Source organism: Larus michahellis, chromosome 5 (assembly GCF_964199755.1).
Source record: "Larus michahellis chromosome 5, bLarMic1.1, whole genome shotgun sequence".
In the NCBI taxonomy this organism is placed as follows: Eukaryota; Metazoa; Chordata; class Aves; order Charadriiformes; family Laridae; genus Larus; species Larus michahellis.
Genome location: NC_133900.1, coordinates 35188004 through 35209641, shown reverse-complemented (window position 1 = coordinate 35209641; position 21638 = coordinate 35188004). Strand labels below are relative to the sequence as shown.

General features: G+C 40.9%; 1 protein-coding gene across 1 annotated transcript in view; it reads left to right on the top strand.

The window, feature by feature from the left end:
- Positions 1 to 21638, top strand: part of GRID2 (glutamate ionotropic receptor delta type subunit 2) — a 765483-nt gene that overhangs the window by 654992 nt on the left and 88853 nt on the right. Inside the window, exon 13 of the mRNA XM_074589573.1 lies at positions 5978 to 6173. Within this exon, the coding sequence (XP_074445674.1) occupies positions 5978 to 6173 (196 nt within the window). The remainder of the gene's footprint in view (positions 1 to 5977; positions 6174 to 21638) is intronic.

Below are 21638 nucleotides of genomic sequence, written 5' to 3'. Positions count from 1 at the left end.
TTAACTTTTCCTTTAGCATGTTTTACCCAGATCTTCAAATTGGCTAGCAAGCCGTATTACTAGTTTCTGACACAGCTGTCACTGCCAACAGTCAAATCTCTAGGCTTACTTGTGCCCTGTTCCCTAAACCTGCCTGTGAATTAATCCTTAATGTCTTAGGGGGGAAAAAAAAAACAAAAAAAAACAAACCAAAAAAGCATTGGAAAGCTTTATCTGAATTAGTCATAAAGACTTCAATGTAAGCCATGACATCCGTTATTTTCTCCTAAAATTTGGTGACTACATCTTGCTGACAGTTTTGTACAACAGTCAAGTCCAACACAGGTAGCCTAAATTGATCTATAAGCCAGAGCTACAAAGATACCGTGATGCCCAAGCCTCTGACCTCAGTGGTATTTAATCACCTTAAAAGGAATTTAGTTATTCCTTTATGGAGCTGACCTTTTCTTTTTCTACATTTTCTGTGTACTTTTTGAACACTTTTGGCTGACATATATGAACAACATGTTGCCAATTCTAAGTCTAGGATTTGAATATATAGAAGAGGTACGCTTTGGGGAAAGAAACATATGCAAATTCTAATACAATTTTTTTTCTTCGAGTTGAAAGCAGAGATAATTTTTTAAAATTACAAAGTCATTAATTTGTACTAAGCCACAAAATGAAAGTGGCCTGACAACTGCTGCCTGATTAAGGTGCAGAATACTAAACAAAATCAACAAGTGCTGAAAAATACATGTAGCTGTTAATAATTCATCCTCAAATGACTCAATTCATCCCCAGAATAGCCCTATATTGTAGTTAAATTGTATGCGATAATATTGGTATTATCCCAGTAATTGCAATGAGAAAAAAACTTACCATAAAGAACACACACAACATTTTTCCCCACAATGCCTCATAAGTGATAACCAAAAATAAGCTGAACTGTGACCTGACTGCATGGTTGCTTCCCAATGAGTAGAATTTTTCTGTATGCAAGCTCAGTTAAAGTTATTTTATTTTATAACAGTTTTTTCAAATATATATATATGCTTTTTTACTTTTAAAGACTTTTAGCATTCATTACCTTATTGCTTCAAAATTAGAAATTCAGAGAGATAAACGTTTTAAAATGTGAGATTGTAATTTCCTTATTCATGTTCGATGTGTGCTTTGCTTTAGTGAGATCAGTAAAACTATTCCAAAACTCCCACCCAGTGTGGAGCAAAGTATCAGAATTTGGGCATCAAAGTGTACCCCATAGGAATTAATCAATTTGACTAATACTTTTTGCCTTATTTTGAGATCTGGTGAGTCAGCTGTGTGGTGAGATTGGGTGACGTAGTGAGGCTGGAGATTTATGTCTCCACTAAATGTATTTGTCTGAACAGGGATTGAGTTGTTGAGTCCAGGAATAAAGGCACATTGAACCACGTGTAACCTACAAATCAAGCTGGAGGCAAAGTAGTTATGAAAATTCTTTCTTCTGGAAAGGAACCTCAATGGTTTAATAATTTTATTCTGTCAAGGTTTGTCGTTTCTCTTTGTTTTGCTGTAGCTCGGCTGCCAGGCTGTGAATGTCATTCCAGTAGTCTGCAGAGGTGCAGGTTATAAAAAACAGTTTCTGAAGGAGGTCACGTATATTACGATCCCATTTGACATGTTTGTGCGCGGGGATGAAGTCACTGATGTGATAGGTCTTTTCCCTTTTTGCAGCTTGCCTACGCAGCAGCATACACACGGGGACACCTCAGAGGCTGCAGAAGTCCCTCGCTCCTCAGCATAGGGTCAGGCGAACCAAAGCGTGGGGTTTACTGCTGACAGCAGCATTTAGCGCATCCACAAAGTTTACACTCGTACTTGTCTTGCTCTTGTCCTCTCGCCAGCGCTCTCTCAGCGCAGAGCAGCACCTACAACCGTGCAAAGATGCAGAGCAGGGCAGCTGAGAGGCACCCTGTGTTTTAGGGTAGCACACCAAACAGTAGAGATCTGCAGACTGAAGTTAATGCCAGACTTGGCAGCTACAGCATGCCTTCCCGGAGGCATCGGCACAATTCTCCTCCTTGTTATTTCCCTGCTGGTGATGTGTGATGGCACTCGTGTGAGTGTGATGGCACTCTTCTCAGGCTGTTTGTTGTACGCTTCCCATACCTGATTGTCGTACAACTTCTGGACTAACAGCACATGTCTTGTCTCGGTTTGCCTTTCTGAAAATAGCAAGACTGCTTTTATAGCCACAAGATGTACAGAGGAGCTGGTTTTCTTTTGTGCTGTTTCTAACTGCACTGTTTTGTGGCAGCAGCTGCATAGATCATTTATATACCAGTTAGCAATGATATTTCAGAAAAATGCTTTGTTGCTTGTTATATTAGACATTATATGGCTACAGAGTCTTGTAATGATTGCAATTTTGCTAGGTGTTGTCACTAGAAATTGGAGACTCAGTAAATACTTTCTGTATACTCTTCTAGCAATATCCATGACAAATAACACAGCAATTACAGGACATTACAATATGCAGCCTGTGGCAGTTTGTTGCACTTCTGAGCACTGCCAGGAGATACAGGAGTGTACTGGCAACAGCAGCGGCAGCAGCAGTAACACAGAATGGGTGAATGCGATATCTTGTATTTATCTAGTGCCTTTTATCAGTGATGCTTTTGACAGATAGAGAGACTGTCAATGCAACAGTAATACCCCTACTTCTACACAACATTTTGCCTAATGGTGAGAGAAATTATCACCAAGGCCCGCCGCTGCCTACCAGAGTGGCTTTCTGCAGAGCTGCGCCTCAGCCTGGGTTGTTGCAGGGGGTGATTCCTCCCCACGTGCAGGGCTTTGCGTTTGTCCTTGCTGAATTTCTTGCCACTCCTGTTGACCCATTCCTCCAGCCTTTCTAGATCTGCCTGAACAGCAGCCTGTCCTTGAGCAATCGGCTGGTTCCCCAATATCGTATCATCTGCAAACTTGACAAGAGGGCTCTTACCTTCTCCCACTTATTGGTAAAGACACGTCCCAGGTTAGACCTCTGTGGTACCTGTTACCAGCCTCCAGGTGAGCCACCCTGTGAGTCTGATTATCCAACCAGGACTTTATCCATCTGGTTTCCCACACAGACAAACCTAAGGACCTAATTTGGATACAAGAATATTGTGGGAGTCAGCATTGAAAGCCTGGCTAAAGTTAATGTAGACTACATCCATTTCTCTGGTCTGTCCACAAACCAAGCCATTTTACTGTAGAAGGCAACCAGATTGGTCAGCCATGACTTACCTTTGGTTAATCAATGTTGACTGTTCCCAGTCAGCTTCTTCACGTGCTCAGAAATTTGCTCTGAGAGGACACGCTCCATGATGTTGGATGACTAGACTTAATTCCATGCATCATCTTTTTTATCTTTTTTGAATATAGTTTGGACATTTCTTTTTTCCAGTGGTCAGGGATCTCCTCCAATCTCCTTCATCTTTCAAAAATTAAAGCAAGCAGCCTTGCAAGGACATTGGCCAGCTCTCTCAGCACACTTTGATGCAGTCTGCCAGGTCCCATGGACTCCTATGGATCTAGTGCTCTCAGTCAGTCCCCACCTTTCTGGTTAGGATTTACGTGACCACCTACTGCTGGTTGTTCATTGCCTCCTTGAACCCTGCCTCTAGCCACCGAGACCTGAGAGACCTTCTTGGGGAACACTGAGGCAAAGAATGCAGAGAACACCTCAGCCTTAGCTGTGTCTGCTGTTCCCCTCAACAGGTCCACACTTTCCCTGTTCAGCCTTTTAGTTCTGCAAAAGCTATTCTTGTTACCCTTGAGGTCCCTTGAAAGCATCCGCTCTAGATGAGTGTTGACTTTCCTAATGTTATCCAGAGTTGCCAGGAAATGTTTCCAAATTCCTCCTTTGTAGCCTGTCCATACTTCCACATTCTGTATATTGTTTGATGAGATGAAGGCCTTTTGAAAGTCTTGGGTTTTTTTAATAATTTCAAAGTGTAATAGATGATTGAATTGCTTTCCCTGGAGAAACCCACTTGGTGGCTATGTCTAATCTTCAGGACTGGTCTTTAAAATTTTATCAATTCTTATTTTAGTTTATTTATTAAGCCTAAGCATAATGTCTTAGTTGTTTACTATTGTATTTCCCCTGATTACCACTAGAGCCTTTTAAAAGAATTTACTGTTTCCCTTTCACACGCTGGCTATAAGGAGTTTTCCTAGTTTTGCTAACAGCTCAGCCATTTCATATTTAATCTTTCAGAACTCATAGGTATTTATCTGGACTTGATAGTTTTGGTTTTTTTTTTTTACTTTTCAGTGACAAATTAGCTGCAGTACTTATTCTCCTGATATCTTAGTCTACTATAGTCTCACATTTTTTTTTTCCTCGAAAAGGGCAGGTCTCAGTCCTTTCATAGAAGACCAATATACTTCATGAAAAGCTTCATCTAGCAGCTCACCCTTGATGATCCCATATGCGTACCGATTCTTTGCAGGTTCCCTGCTGCTTATGTTCTTGAGGAGGAATGCTATCTTGTTGGAGAAAGAGGAGAGGATTGTGGGGTTTTTAATACCATTAGTTGTTTACCCTTCAAAATTAAATTTATCCCTTCCTTATATTTGCTATATATTATCTGCTTAGAATTTAGCTCTTGTTCAATGTTTTTCTAAGCCTATATGCCTGAATTTCAAAGGATTTCTTTTTGTCTCAACTAACCTCTAAACCCTTGCCATTGAGCTCTATTGATTTTGTCTTTTCCTACTTTCTTTTGTGTTCAGAGGCATACATATCCTTTGAGATCCGATTATTGTTTTCTTTGGTGCCATCTCTGGAACACCTAAAAATTCACTTTTCCCCCCAGTAGGGACATTTTCACTTGCCTCTATATTTACATGTTTCAGAAACACAACTTGGAATTTATGAGTTTCCTACAGTTGTGTTTGCATTTTCTGTGGCTGAGATAAGCTTTTACAACTTGCCACTATCTACTTTAAGACAGCACTCACACCCTTGATTTGTCCTTAGATGTCATCTGCTAGATTTGTGCAGTTTATACACAGTTAATTTGTGCCAGGAAAGCTGTAATGGGTTGTAGGCACTGGACATATTGCAGTAGTTATTTTGAAACTTTAATGAATGCCATTAAAGAAACAAAGGTATGGGAAAGCAATTCTATAGGAAGGAAAATAAAGGCCAAGAGGTAAGGAGATTTTAAAGGGTTCCAATGTACCTTTTTAAGTCCAAAGCAGAGCTGACAAAGCCATAGTTGGTATGCTTTAGAAACTCTAAATTGGTTGATTTTTCCTGCTCATAGGGGATGGATAAGAATAGAAAAGATGTAAGGTAGAGCAAATTTGTTGGACTAAATGACATGAACCACGGCGAAAAGATAGTTCGTGAAACCACAACAGAAATCTTCCTATAGCTGAAAACAGTGTAGGATGTGACCTACTTTGTGTGATTGGTGCACATTTCAGTGCAGGAATACCTCCAAAAAGCTGCTCTTTGCCGTGTAACCCAGTGGCACACAGAAGTACTCAGCCCAGGTGCTTTGGGCTAGATTCAGTGAGTTGTGGTGCTGACGCTCCTGCTGCCCAGCAGCGGGGTGTGCGGTGGCACCACACTGTTGTAGGCGGTTAATTCTGTTGAACTTGCTGTGTATGGCTGGAGGGACTGCGATGCTCCCTTCTCTCCTTTGCCTCTGCTCAAAGGAGCTCTCAGCATTTGAGCTCTCAGTTTACTCCTTCCAGTGTTCTGTTTTCATCCGTTTTCATTTTTTCTACCCCTTCCTCTCACTTCATATTCCTCCTTGTGTCTTAAACCATAAAACATATTTTCAGTCTCACTTTGTCTTTTAAGGAAAAAAAGAAAAAAAAAAGACAACAACAAGAGAAGCTGGCTTGACAGCCATCTTCCTATGTGTTGCCCTTTGCTTGCCTGCAGCTCCTTCCTCTTGAAAATGTGGCTTCAAGTCTCCTGTGTCTCTTTTCTTCACCAACTATTAAGGTCTCTCCAGGATCTCTCAAGGCAGACGGATATTCCTTATGGCACTGTCTTGGACTCCGCAGTCTATGAGCACGTCCGAGTGAAAGGGATGAATCCTTTCGAGAGGGACAGCATGTATTCCCAAATGTGGCGGATGATTAACAGAAGTAACGGCTCAGAGAACAACGTCATGGAGTCGACCGCAGGCATTCAAAAGGTACTGTTATGACTTAGTTTTCGCTTCCCGTTGGAGATGCTCTGCTGTAACACTGCATTTGCTTAGTTGTTGCTTCTAACTAGAAGGGATGCATTTGCATCCAGATAATGGTCATGCCTGGTACCAATTTCTGCATGCCCATTGCATCGGCACAGAGGATTAGGATTTCTCAGCTATGTAGCTTGTTTTCAGTCACATTTTAAAATATAAGTACCCAGAGTGTTTGCTCTGAAAAGGATTTATAGGTATGAGAGATGAATGCATTTGTCAGGATGCAAAATGGGAATAGGATCACTGGATTTATAACCTCAGAAGATGTGGCAATGTACTCTACAAAGCTTAAAGCACTTTGAATACAAGACATTGATTAACTTATTTTTGTAGAATCCTGACACTGGAAATCTTGGCTTTCAGCTGTAGCTCTCAATCATATATGTTTTGAGAGAGGCAGGCAGGAAAAGATGATCTGTCTTTAAAGAAGCGTCTCTCAGCTGCCTTCTGTAGTGAGTTTAGCAGTGAAAAAATACTTTGAGAGCAGGACTCAATTTTTGTAGGTGCATTTATGAATGCAGTAGTTCCCTCCCATGTTTTTGGATGACAGCTATGGCTTTTATAATAACAGTACTACATGAAAGGATTCAGTTTGAGAGTGAGTATGGGTTAATGAGTGACTGTACACAAATTTTATCCCTACCATTTTATCTTCACATTCAGAGTTTCAAATCAAATCTGAGAAACATCCTATTTGGTAGATTTTTATTTTAAACTTCAAAATGTGAATATGAATTGGAGCAAATATCCATGAAGTTGTATGTTCACTTATTTTAAGCTTGGTTTAGAGACTTCTAAAAATCCGGGCAAACTCTGCCTTTTATCTCCACCAAAATCCATTTGCCAGGAAAACCTGTAATTTCTGCTGTTTTCACACTGGACACAAACACGTAAGAGAAAAGAGTATGCTAAAAAGAATTATGAAATCGCTCATGATCTCTTGATGGTAAAAGAACCATAAAATAATAAAGATTCTTTGGAGTTTTAAAAATCACTAATCTCTGTATAGGTGAGATCATATTTTCTCTTCTGAAGGACTGAACAGCATGAAAGAAGAGGCAAGAGAGGCCCTGGGGACCTGCACTTTTGAAACCCCTTTAGAAAAAGTCATAAGCTGAAAAAAGCAAGAAAAAAAAAAGTCTGAAGATTTATTGGCTAGAGGAAATTGCTTTTTTTTGAGAAAACATGCTTTAGTTCAGTTTGTAAGGTTCCTTTGTATAAAAAAAACAGCTGCCCTCCTTCTGGTTTGCCTTCCCAAGTTATACTAAAGGTTTCAGAAGAATCAAAAACCAGAGCACGTCAAACACAGCTGTGTTGACTAATGACGTTTAGCTGAAAAAAACAACCAGTGTATCATGCTGGCAGGTAATACCAGATTACAGTCTTTTATTTCTCATTCCTGGAAACATGGCAGTTGCTGTCTTAAATCCTACAAAACCGGAAATATTTGGGTTCTTTAATTTCCCGTGCCCTGCTTCCCAGGAACAAGCACTTGCAAATGGTAGTGTTGAAAAAACAGGTTGCAGCATGTGAGCAAGCCAACCACCTTCCCATTTTAAATTATCTAAGGGCTCAGGCCCAATTCTAATGAACGTACACATCCACCCATGTATGTGCAGTTTCTCTCCTTTCACCTTACAGGAAGAAATGACACAGAAAAAGATTATTCGCCAGTTCCTGTTCACACAGGAGCTTTGGGGAGATTGTATTTGGCCTGCTCAAGAAAAAAAGCCGGATGAAGAATGTGATGTGAAAAGCTAGTCTTAGGCAAAGAAAGTTAACGTATGAAAAGGTAACTGATAAGAGTCAGAGATTATAATCTCTGTAAAATACTTGAAAAAAAAGGGAAACATTTCAGAGGAAAAAAGTCATGGGTCTCCTTGGCCTATTTATGTACTTTGTAATGTTCTTCAGGATCTTGAACAAATTTAACTGGCCACATCAGAGCTATTAACTCAACCAGATTATAACCCTGAACAAGCTAAACCAACAGGTCTCCCTCTGTGCTTCATTTTGTTTCTTCCATTAATCAGCACTAAAGCATGACTGAAGAGCAGTTTGTCCGAGCTCTCCAAGGTCTTTACCTCAGCACATGTTCCTGGAGCGCCAAGTGAGGGTTGAGACTTAACGAGTGCCTCTAAATGGGTACAGGGAAAGGGATTTCCGCTAGGCTGCCTAATGACCATGATGGGACTGTGATAGGAGGCACCACCGTGGGAGAGAGGTGTGCAAGAAGGACGTTAGGAAGCGGTGGACATGCTTTCTTAACAACATTCCCCGCTGCACCCTCTCCAAGATTAAATGGTGTTTCCAAGTAGCCATCACAGAAAAGGAATTGCCAAACGTTTTTGTTATATCTTAGAAAATCCTGTAGTTTTTTTCTTGATTTTATTCTGCAAATTTCAGCAGAGCTGGTACTCTCTTTTATTTTGAGGAAAGTAGCAGTTTAATACTAATCTATATATAAACAGAGGGAAGGGGAGGGGAATCGACCTCTGGTTTACTCATCGCATCATCCCGCTCGCTCAGCAGGACTGCGCGCTTGCTGTACCAGTGACTTCATGGGGAATGGCACCTGTGCGAGTGAAAATACAATACAGACAAATGACAACGATTGCATAACCCCGTTTTGCATCAGGCAATCTACCGCCTTGACCTGCTTTTCCTGGCAGGAGGGCAGGGTAGGCGAGAGAAATAAGATGAGAAGATCATGCTGTTGTAAGTTTAAAGGTTTTGATATTTATGGGTCTTGTTCTTCTCATAAATCAGGTGCATACGTATCACTGTGTGTGTGCTCCTATCCCATCCACAGTGAACAGCTATATACACCGTCAGGTCTCGTTGGAGAGCAGCTGGGCAGATTTACCCTGAAGAGAGAGCAGAGTTTTAAATACCTCAAATAGGAGTCAGTCTGAAAAGTGCAGGCACTTTAGGTATTTTCTGCCATGTATTCTCTCTTCCTTTCTCAAAAGGCAACAAAAAGCCGTTGAAGATCTGAATTGAAGGTAGGGAAGCATTCAGTTGTTTGTCTTCCTGCTCTGTCAAATCAAAATGGATGGGGAGGTAGCTGTATTCCTGTGTATGCTTGGATTATTCTGGAGAATATTCACTTTTATCTTCTTTTTTTCTTTATTATTCCTAAATGTTTCATGTATCTCAAATTGATTTTTCTTTTTTTGCATAGGTTATGAAATATGCATCTCATTCTGTCAAAGGAATCTCTATTTTCACGGAAGCTATTTATTCGGAGAGGATTTACAGAGGCCTAAGTCATGCCTGCTTAAACATTCATTGAGGACTCCAAGAAAAATCATTTAGGCTTAAACATATCACATTACATACCTCTTTATGTCTTCTTAAAAAGCACATTACCCTGCTTAATCCTTTACAAGCACCACAGGCTTTCCTATCCTTGGAACTCTTCCCATTTAAAATATAATGAAGCACTTCCATTGTGCCCCTGTCTGCTCTTTCTTCCCTAGAGTATAATAGTGCCTAATGCCCTATCCTACCCACCTTGTTCCTCTGAACATGATACCATAGCCTGCAGCGTCTACATTTTTCTCAGCAGTACAAAGTGGAAAATTCCTTTCCCAGGCTGCATAAGCAGAATCTGAATGCGTTTGAGACCTCTGTCTATTTAAGTCTATCTGCAAAATATTTAGCCCATAGGAAACTTGTGAATGACTGTCAGGTGAAATAACGTTTCTGGAAGGTACAGTAAAAGAAACTCCTTTTAGGCTCTCATAATATTTCCTCTTCAACTTGCAGATAGTATCAAAAGGAATTTGGTCTTGAGATTTCGATTTTCTTGTGATCCTACTTGCATTGCCAGCGGAGACATTCTAGGAACTGCTGAGCCCTTTTGTTTTCCCTCGACACTGTGGATGGCATTTTTACCTTCCTAAGAATACTGTAATAGTAATAATATTGTTTAAACCACCTATGACCAAGCCATGACAAAGCTTAGCTAAGATGATTTGTCTGGGGAAGAAAGGGGCAAGAATGTTTGTGATTCTGTGCCAGAACAAATTGTTAATAACTGGACATGGTTATTCCTAATTTGGTTTCAGCATTAGCAACAGCATGAAGATTCCTATTGATGGGGAAAAAAAGCTCCTGAATTAACTAATTATCCTGATTTACTCGCAAATTTGCTATTGGTATTGCCATTCTGGTGGCAGATACACTGATCTGTTAATATATGCAAGTTAATATATTTATATTAGTTAATATATGCAAGTTATTAGTTAATATATGCAAGTCCATACATCTCTGTTGTGAACATTTCTGACCATGGAGTTGGCCAATAAAAAGACACTGGAAACAAGAGATAACCAAGACAAACTTTTTGGATATTGGCTCTGTACTGTGATTCAGCAGTTTGACAGTGGCTAAGAAAGGGATAGGAAGCAAAAAGGGCACGGGCATATAAAAATGCTGATACTGTACTCCAGTCCTCCATATATCTTAATTCACTACGAGGGCATCAGCTACACTACGCAGCTGTTGGTTAGCAAACTAGTTATCAACCCAGACACTGATTCCCTGGTTCCCCTCTGCCTCCGGAGGTGATGTTTCTTGGGCAGATGAGATGTTCTGTTGTTGTTCTACAAGTAATAAGGCTCAGGAGTACCCTTAAGACCTTGATGTGTTCAGGCTCACAGCTGAAGGTGCAATTTATCTATTTTGCAATTACCCTCTCCTGCACCATCCATGACTTGGAGCTGACAGGTGCCTGGGGGTACCAAATGCACCTGCTGTCCTCGCTTTGTATTATCATGGGTGGTCTGGCTCCATCTCATTTGTCATACAGCGTCCTTTTCCTGGAAAGCAAGTCTCAACATAAAACCCGAGCTAGATTTGCTGGCAAAGTGCCGTTAATAATGACAGGAGGAATGCCTCGATCCACTGCCACTACCACGTTTAATGTCTCATGGCTTGTCAACATGTCAGTTAATGGGGGCGGGGGAGTGGGGTATATTTCATTGGAAAGCATATTTCTCATAGCCTTATCACAAACTGGCTCCGGTTTGCATGAGCCAAAAGAATTACCAGCCGGGAGAAGGATATTAATTTTTTTTCCCTATAATCCTGTGTATCTTTGTTTCCATATCTAGGGCTTAAATAAACTTGCAGCAGTGCAAAAATTTAGAATGCTGACCAGAAAGCACTGCAAACGCACTGCGGTGTTACTTTCAGGCTTTATCAAAAGACTAATCGTTATCTGGATCAGCATAGGGGGTCGATGTGTTTTGGATGTCTAATAACTGATCTGTGACAGTTAACAAAGTGGGAAGAAGATTATGTGCACAGCTTTAAAAATGAAATGTAAAACTGATTTCCTGCTTCCTCATTTTCTCAGAATTCAAGGTAGGCTCCCCAAAAGGCTTGCTCTCCCTCACGAACGCTCCTAAGCATATACCAAAGTTTGATCTAACTTTGACTTTCTACAGAGTTTTCACAGGTTTTATCTTGAGTAGAACACCTGTAAAAGTTATTTTCTGCAGCGTTTGGCTTTATTAAATCGAAAATGTAAGTCAAAATTTGCGTCAGCCTATATATCAAGAAATGGATCTACAGAGATATATCCAACAACTCAGCAAGCCAACTGCTGCCATATTGCTTTTGTCTCCAAAGTGTCCTGAAAATTTTATCTGGGTTCATCTTCTCCTGTTTCATCTTACATGCTCCGAAATGTGCCTTGCTCCTTTTGCTCTCGCTGAAAATGCCATCCAAGTTGCTTATGACTTCTGCTCAGAGGTCAGGCTGCATATGCCTGCCAGTCACTGTAGCAGCCTCAGATGTCACTGGCTGATGTCCTGCTGTGGTGCCATGCCATTCTGCCTCCGTGACTGTCTTTGCTTGCTCTCTCTATTATTTTGGAGAATTTCCAGATCTGTTCTCCAATTTTGCAGGACATCCTACATGCAAAACCGTAGTCTTTTCTGTCTGCAGTTCATCCCTGAGTATTCTCAAGTCCAAACAACTTCAGCTGGTGGCTCCAGGGAGACAACTTGCAGTTCTGCTTCTCTTAAACGGAACTGAGCTCCTTTTATCTGAAATAAAATTCATGTGTTTTCCTCTACTGTCTTTTCATGAATATCTCACCACTAACTTAGTTCAACCTAAAACCTGCAGTGGCTGACCTCATAGCCTTCATTTTCTTTGCTGTGGCTTTCTATTGCTTAAGCTTGCCTGTCTATTTAAGTTTTGCCACTTTAACATGTCTATGATTTACTCATACAACTTCTAGTCCATCACTTCAGTATGTCAGTGTTATTTTCTCCGGCCTTTACAAACCTCTCTCTCCACATTTAGTTCTATTGAAAATGTTCCTAGGAAAAAAAAAAAAAAGAGGAAAAAAAAATAAGTTGTCTTGAGTTTCGAGGCCCTCCAGGGTCAATTTTGACTCTCCCTGTAGCTTTCTCATTTCTGAATTGGAAATCATTCATGTGAGCTTCCAGTGCAACTCCTTTTTCAAGCAAGTATCTTTATGCTTTCTCCAAGGGCTCCTCTGTAAGGTATGAAGTTTTCCCTGAAGACAGCAGTCTTGTCTTTTCTTCAAACTCCTTAACACTCTCCTTTGTTATTACACTAACAAAAACCTTGACAACTAGGTCTCTGGTGTACTACTATCGCTCCCCATCAACTGAGCAGTACTGTTTTGTTGTTGCTTTATGCTTGTTCCCTTCATTTGCCTTATTTTATGACTGCCAAATAAGAGAGGAGAGAGGAACTTCTACTATAGTCATCTAAATACCATCATAGATGTGATGTGGGTGAAACCAAAGAACTACTATACGCCAGAATGAACTAAGTTAATGAACATGACCATTATCAGAGGGAAGAGTATTTCTCAGAAAACAACCTCTCTGTGTCTGACCTTTCAGCCTTCATCCTCAAAGGAGAGCTACAGCCTAACTTAAAAAGATGAACATGGGAGCTACAGTTCGTAACAGTCTAATACAATATAAAAAGAAAGGGTAGGAAAAAAAAGAAAATATTTTATTGAGCGATCGGTCCTCATTATCTCTCATTTTCTCTAGCATCAATGGTGCCAGCTACATATTTCTCTTGAATTGTCTCATTGATTAGCATAATTGCACTAATCACAGTGACATTTTTCTAATCTTGAAGTTTTATGCTTGTTTTCAGAGAAGTTTGGTTGCCTGAGGGCTTGTTTACTTAGGGGTCCTCCCACAAGTATACTCCTTCTGTTTAAAGGTAATTCTCTCTGAAAATCTTCTTCTCTTAGATCCTTAAGCTTCCATGGCTACAACTATGCTCCCATCATGTGTAACTTTAGGTGCCTAATTTAGTTGCCCCAGTTTCCTTCCTAGCTATTGTAGACAGAAAACTTCCTTCTCTAGAGAGTGGTTGGGAGTGCCTAAGCTGGGAACATATTTTTCCTAGCAGCTTATTTTGTACCGTCCCTATCAAAATAAGGTCATATTCGTTAGGACGTTAACAAGAAGTTCTTCACCATGAGGGTGGTGAGACATTGGAACGGGCTGCCTGGAGAGGTGGTGGAAGCCCCATCCCTGGAAGTTTTTAAGGCTAGGCCAGACGGGGCTCTGAGCAACCTGATCTAGTGGGAGGTGTCCCTGCCCATGGCAGGGGGGTTGGAACTAGATGATCTTTAAGGTCCCTTCCAACCCTAATGATTCTATGATTCTATATTCCTTGACAAGAAGTGGCAATAAAAATAAGAGATAGCAAAATACACCCTGAGGAACTAAATTTGCTTGAATCCTGTAGAATTCCATTCTGCAGAGAGCTGAGTCCAGACTTTTCAGCTGATGAAAGGATGGCTTATGGTCCTTTCAGGAGCAAGCATGGGATGGGGGAGGTCCCCACCCTTCATCGTGATGGACAAATACAAAACTAAGTACTTCAGGCCTGTGTCTAACCATGTAGTTGTCTTTTTACATGGCAAAACAGTCCAGAGAGGAAAATTGGTTCTTGGTGGAGGTTTCAGTTGGGGTTTCTCTTGCGTAGAAGTGGACTAATTAGGATGGTGTCATGAGAGAAACACCTGGAGTGCATCCCTGTCCTGATGGTAGGAGACCATCTCTCTAGAAATGTGCAGGTAGCTGCCACTATAAGGCACGTGGTGCATCAACAGGCATTTAGTCTAAAACAATCCTCATGCACACGCAAGAAGTAGGGTTAATTTTGTGTTAAATAGCCTTCAGTTTCTACCTGTAGAGATAAGAAATAAGAGTTTCCTCTTTTTTTTGTTGTTTTGGGTTGTTTGGGTTTTTTTAAATTTTATTTTATTTCTAGAGAACTTTGGATGTTTCTTGTAGGTGGGGAAGGTAGGACCCCAACACCATGCTCTGGTGGTGAGTGTAACTGGACTACAACATGCAGAGTAACTGCTCACGGCTACTTGTATGAGGATTTTGTAGCTGACAATGCTTAGTTTATCCCTCTTATATCTCCTTGTGCCTTTTTCCAGTAGTGTGCAACTCTGAGAATTGCTGCCAGAGTACTATGTATCCCTGTTTGTTTCTGTGGCCATATCACATCTGAATGCCATAATCCCGAGCTTTATATATGAGAGACTTTAAATTTCTGAATAACTGAACAGCATGAATGCTGCTTTCCTTTGCACTGGCAAGTGATTAATTGTAGAAATTCGGAGCTCCCTCCTGAAGCTGGAAGTTTAAGGGGATGGGAAATGTTGGAAGGGAGCAGGGAGTAAGAAAACTGACAATTAGGAAATAATTTAAGAAGAGTGTAAAAGCTGAGCATGAGTATGTCAGGATAATGCTCAAAGGAAATTTTTTTGCTAACGTTATTTGTTGCTGAAGTTTTCTCAGCTGACCACACTCAGTATTAGGGAGGCACCTGTTAGAAAGAGTGGCATAAACAGAAAAGGATGCTGAACCCACCCTTACAAACAAGTAGCTTAATTTGTGCATATTTGGGTCTAACAGAGTAATGCTATTGTCACATTCCATAAAAAAAAAAAGGTTTCTGAGTATTTACTGTGGGATGAGCGCATTTATTATGCATTAGCACAGGAGAGGCCTGAAAGAGAAAGAGCTCTCATGGGTGCCGTTACAAACCATCTCATGAGCTTTAGTAAAGAGTGCAAAACAGGAGATGTCTTTACAGATATATTTGCAGCAAAATGGAAATTCTGCTGCAAGTTACTCTCTCGATTAAAACAAAACAAGATGATGTTCTCCTTTCTGTATATCAGCTGCAGAGACCAGGAAGGGTTTGGGAGAGGAAGCCTCGTTGGGGCAGAGAGGTACCAAGGGGGCAGTTTTGCGAGGTGTCAGTTGTCATTTGGGCACTGCTACTACAGTGACATTGGTCCTGATGTGGCATCTGACAGTGAAAGCACGTTGGGTATATGTAATGGAAAAAGCAATACAGGGAAACTTGCTAGGAAATAAACTTTTGCTACTTTTACCAACCCATAAATCTACTTCTAATGCAGTGGCTAAAATCGTATGTACTGCCTTCCTAGGCTTTTCCATCTATGGCATTGTCTTGCCAAAAAAGAGTAGGACCAACAGCTTTAAATGACCAAAAACCATAGAGGGACGAGCAAGCTGTGCTGGGATGCTAGCAGAGCAGTGAACCTCCCCGTCTGCGTCAGCAGCTTGTGGAGGGATATACCTTTCTTTGGAGTTTTGAGTAACACGTACGTTTTCTCAGGTTTTATTACTGCGGGGTGACTCTGAGCTCGGCACCCGCTGCTCTGCTCTGCTCTATTAGCGCCTGGTGTCCTCAGAAACTGGGTGCACTGCTTGCATGTCATTCCACTTTGGCAAGCGGTCTTTTATTTTGATTTAGCAGGAATTGGAATGAATATGACATAACGAGTGCTGTAATCCTTTAGGCCTCTGAGGTTGCTCTTTATTAAGCAAGAGAGACTCCTGATGGAAATTACAAACTCCCGTGAATATGCTTTCCTAGTCTGGTCACACCAGATGTGGGCCATTTCTATACAACCTATGGGGAAGCAAAGCTTGAAATGAGTAAAATGTCTGCCTTGAAATATTTTTTGTTACCTCTTCAGGTCACTAATTACAGCCATTTTCCTGTGGGAAGGTGATGAAAAGATTTGACTGTGTGCGGTTTAACAACAACACATTTGCTTTTGTGCCCAGATCTAGTTCCTTATCCCTTTTTCAAAACCATTAGTGGAAAAGGTCTGTCAAAAATTGCTGCCTCAGGGAGAAATAGAAATTTGGATTGTCTCCTCCTTTGTTGGTTCCTCCTCTCCTTCCCCTGCTTTTTTTACTCACTCATGCAAAGGCAGTAGTAAACCACAGCTCCCTTGCCAAACCTTCTCTGTGGCTCACGTCCCTTTCCATGGCAGAGAGATGTGACCATGCTCGGATTCCTTATTTTGGATTCTTGTTATCCTAAGAAAGAAAAACTCTATGAAGTGCCTGACGGAGAAGAGAGGTTTGGCATTTGGAGAACTCTCATTTGGCTACAGGGGACACGAAAGGTGTTAGGCATTTATTATTCTGGTCCTGTGAGCCCCTATTTCTCCATTTTATCTCCATTAACTTCCTGCTTTTCCTACAGAGGTTCTGTAACATTTCCAGGTTCATGAAGATGAATAACACCACCATACCGAGGGTGTCTGTGGACTACACAGACTCCTGCGCAGCTCCAGCAACCTCGGCTCATTATTTTCCGTCTGAATTCTCACTTCACTTTGTTCCCTCCCTCTTACTTTTTCATTTTTCTGCTTTTTGACCCTCTGCCCCTTCCGTTTAGATGTCAGTGACTCCAACTTTTTCCCAGCTCTCTGAGCCTCTTTCCACCCTTCACCTCTCTACGTGGTCACGCGTCCCCTTTGCTATCTCCATTGCCTTACATTGTCTCACTGTTTCTCCGTGCAATGAATTCCGTGACTTTCGATTGGCAATCAGATGAAGCTTTCCAAAACTCTGACTGTCACTTTGAAGCCCAGTTGCAGGCTCATAGTGCGGTGGGCTGCACTGGGGACGTATCACGCACAGATCAGGGGAAATGCAGGCTCTTTCTAATGATCAATAGATGGAGACAGGAGAGCACGCTCTTGCTGCAGGCACAGAACTTGGTAATGTATTCACTTTCTTGCTTAAATGTTTCAAGCTATCATTTTTGTGTATTAACATATTTTAATAATACCCAAATACATTGTGATGCATTAACAAATGCAAATGGGATTGAATGGAAGGTTGTTTAAAGGATATACGTGACAGAAAAAAGACACGAATAGAAGTAATGAGAAAGGGATGTATAAATATGCTGTATATTCCAGCTCTAAAGCATGGCTTGGACTATGAGGCTCCAAGGCTAAAATGGCAAGAGAGGTATAAGAGGCAACAGAGATCTTGTTTCGTATTTTTGGAGCTGTTATACCAGTTGCTTATAAAACAGTTTGACAGATTCAAATAAACTCTGTTAAGTAATTTGTTTCTAAACAAACAAACAGTCTATTCCAGAGACCAGCAAATGCAGTTGCAGTGAGCAGATCTGCAGCAAGTCTCCACTGTAAGACATTTAATAGTCCCTCATGAAATTATTCAGAATTTTTCAATTCTGATACTCTTACAGCTGTAAGTAATAGGAAAGTAAAAGAGGATAGCTCAAGCTACTCTGATTTTTAGACTATAGCAAATTTTTAGACTATAATCCTTAAATAATCAATACATTAATAACCATATTGGTAGGCAATGAAATCATAGTGAAGTAATAAGAATGGCACAGGTATATTAAATTGTAAACTAAAAAGCGCTGGCAGAACACTTAGGAAAATCAAACTTCCTAGTCTCTAACACATATAAGTGTCTAAGTATCAGAATCTTTAATTAAAACGGATGATTCCCCTTCAAGTCATTCTAGTCTCAAAACAGGAGGGAGAAGGAAGTCCAGTGTGGTTGTCATGATTTGCACCGGACTGGCCACTGAGATTAAGACGTCCTCTAGAGAAATAAAACACAGAAAAGGCCAATTTTTCAAATGCAAAAGAGGAACCCGAAATTTCACCTATGCATCCCCAGAATGGTGTTTATGTTTCCAGACTCCAGGTCTGTGCTTCTAAACACCTGTGTGCATTTGAATGCAAGTGCAGGTTGTAGAGCCAGAGAGATCTCTCAGGTCTGATCTTAAAACATCTGATCGGGGAGAGTGGAAACCGAGCAGAGTTTTGCTGCTGGCTGGTTTTTGAGATTATCCTCAGCCATCTGACTATACACAGTGGAAAACATTCTAGTAAAACTGTATTTTGTTGGAATATATCAATTTATGGAACTTCAAGTGTTTGGAGAAAAAAAAATGTTTATGTTGTGTTTAAGGAGTGAGAGAGGAGGAAGACGACAGTTTGAAGCACCAGATCTGGTGGTTCAAACTGGATAGTTGTTACATAAAACCAATTGGTGTCCTACTCAGCACAATGCCCAAACATATGATTAACTTTTGTGGGCTTAAACCATACTCATGACAACAAAATCCTGAGGTTGGGATGTAGGGGGTTATTTCTTTAAAGGACAATTATAGTAAGCAGAAAGTCTCCAGTGTGGAGTCCGTCAGGCTGCCCTAAGGTCTGGTGTCAGGACATGATCAGCAGCTCTTGTGGGTGCTTTGCTCTCTAGCCTTATTCACCTGCCTCCTCTGGAGCAACGTGAAACGAAAACACACCTCTTTAACTCCCACTAAATATTTTGGGGGGTTTCAAATCCCATTCAGCCAGAAGTTTCAAACATCTTTCTTCCTAACATCTGTGCAGGGCTCTCAAAGCTAGGAGAGGAGTGTTTTGAACTAAAATGGGACTCCACATGCAGGCTGTGGATGGCCCCTGGGATGATGGAGCAGGGAGTAGCCCAGCAGGGCATTATTTGGGCTCTTTCTCCTGACGTAGTCTCTCTGAGCTCCTTTGTGGGTGTGCAGAGGAGCTTTTCTAAACATCACCTGAACAGTATTTCCAGCTTCTGCCGGTTTTGCATGGTTAGAGTCACCAGCATGGCAGTCCCAGCTGTGTAGAGTAGAAGATCAGACGGATGTAGAAAAATAGTTTTCTCTCTCCTGTTACTCAAACCTGCAAGACTGGCGTGTGTCAGTGGTGTACTTGCATAGGCAGAGACAAACAAAAGTGATAAAAGGCTTTTCATTCTCTGGCATTAGTCTGGCACCTTTCGTATGCAACAAAATCCTTAGAAAGCCAAACAAAATAATGTTTTTTTTTCTGTACCATATATTATGATGCCTCCTGCTACTGTCTTTTTCTAACCCGATTCAAGCAACTGGGATGTTTCCTGAGTGCTTTTCTTGGAAAGAAATGTAGATGGAGTAAAATTTCCAGCTATCAAGTTAAAAATTTAGATGTAACAGCACAGCATTGAGGAAAGTATGCCAGGTAGGTAGGTTGGCTTTCTTAAAGTGTGTCAAAAAATAAAGACAAAATTCTTCTGTTAAATAAGCAGAATATTTCCTTATGTGGAAGAGTAAGGATAATTGTGGTTTTCCCACCATTTTATTCTCTTTAGTTAAATTGCCAGCAAGCAGTTTATGTCTCTTTGTATTTGATTTAGGTGGCAGAGTTGTCCGGTTTGAAAATGTGACTACAATAAATCAGTTTCGTTTTAATAGCCAAGCTATGGGAGGAGAGGATTAAAGTGTCACGTGTAGTATTTTAAGAAGCATTTTAACCAGGCTGTAATCACATTTCATTCTTCTATCGGTTTGCATAAAATACCCGATCTAGACAGACTGCACAACTCCCTCGCTGGGATCGCAATGGCAGGAGCGGGTTGTTTACCATTCCCGACTCTAAAGCTTTCCCACTGCGCGAGGGTTGATTGGTGTTTGTGGCTGTTCGCAGAATGGCTACTTAATCAAATAAAACAGAGCCCAGTCTCTGCTGAATATAGCAGAGGGAGGGATATAAATACCAGGGACTGTATCAAGATGGGTGGGAAAATACAATGCATCCATAATGAAAAAAAAAAAAACAGATAAACATCAATCAAACAGCAGAAGCTTTAGTTGTTTTATCACTCTGACCTCGGGACGGAGTTTCCTTGTAATACCATTCTAGCAAGAATTCTCAACCTGTGAGTAAACAAATCTAGGACACGGCACCTTCCCATTAGTGAGTCTTGTCCCTAACAGGGATACAAATTCCGAGAAAACATCAAAATTTCTCATCAGTCTTCCACTAAACGCTGGCTGCTGTTCCTGAGTGTTCCTTTGTATAAGAGATGGATGGCCAGGACATCTTTCTTGTGATTGATCCGAGGTACTGCAACATACCTTGGTCCAAAACAGTCTCAATTTGTGACCTCTGGGAGACACTGAAAAAAATAATTTGCATCCTGCAGCATGGAGAAATGGTGTGGGCTAGCTTCCCACACTGCAGGTGGTCAGAAGGAGGTGACAAATCCAAATTTGAAAATCTCTAAATTTTGTTTCACGCATTGCAGGTGTTCTGAGCGTGGTTTTGTTTTACGCAACACTTCAAGTATGCACGGGGGAGGCTGCTGGGCTGGGTCTCTCAGTGGTCACTGGTACCCTCTCGCCTCATTCGTGGGTCTTCACTGAGCATTGGTAGAGAGGACACCAGTCTGCTCATCCCTTACAGAGGAGAGACACACAGCTACTGCTTGCTCAGGAGCAGAATTCAGGATGAAAATAATTCGGTGTTTATAAGCAGCAGTATCTTCAGAACCAAAATTTCAGCCTCAAGTGCTAAAATTTTGCTCATGTCTTGTCTTTACATACAATTCATTCTTATATGAATCTCTCTCGGAGTCGCAAATGTTGCAGTTCACAGCATAGTCTGGAGACAACACATAATAATGTAGGGGCAGATTGGGCAGGTGTAAACAGCAAAGGCGGGAACAGTTTCTCACAGAAGGAAAATCTGAGCATCAGTTAATGAATGTTTGCAAAACGCTTTCAGTCCTTCAGATGACGCTGTTATTAAATTGAGTATCTTTGCTTATGATATGGTTGTGCTGAAAGCTAAATGAAGGATGGGGTTTTCTTTAAAGAGTATCTTATTCTTGATTAGCTTGATCGTTAAATCACTTTGGATTTAATGAAGTGAGTGGCAGATGGAACACGACAAAGAGAGCAGAACAACAAAAAATGAAACATGAGTTGAGATCAAGTAAGAGAGTCAAAGTAGACAAACCCAAAAGTAAACCAAAAGAGTTCATACCAAAATTCTGGCTAAAATAACAACATATAACATATGTTTGGGAATGACAACAGTTGTGGAAAATACTCAGGGTATTCTTTTGTTTTTCCATAGATGCCAATAACAGTCTTGATTTAGAGAATTGTACTTCTGAATATGTGCTCTCATGCTGTGGTGCTGAGAATCTCCCCGCATTATCAGACATAATAACGGTTTTGCAAAATTAAAATGTTTAGTGGAAAGGAGCGGAA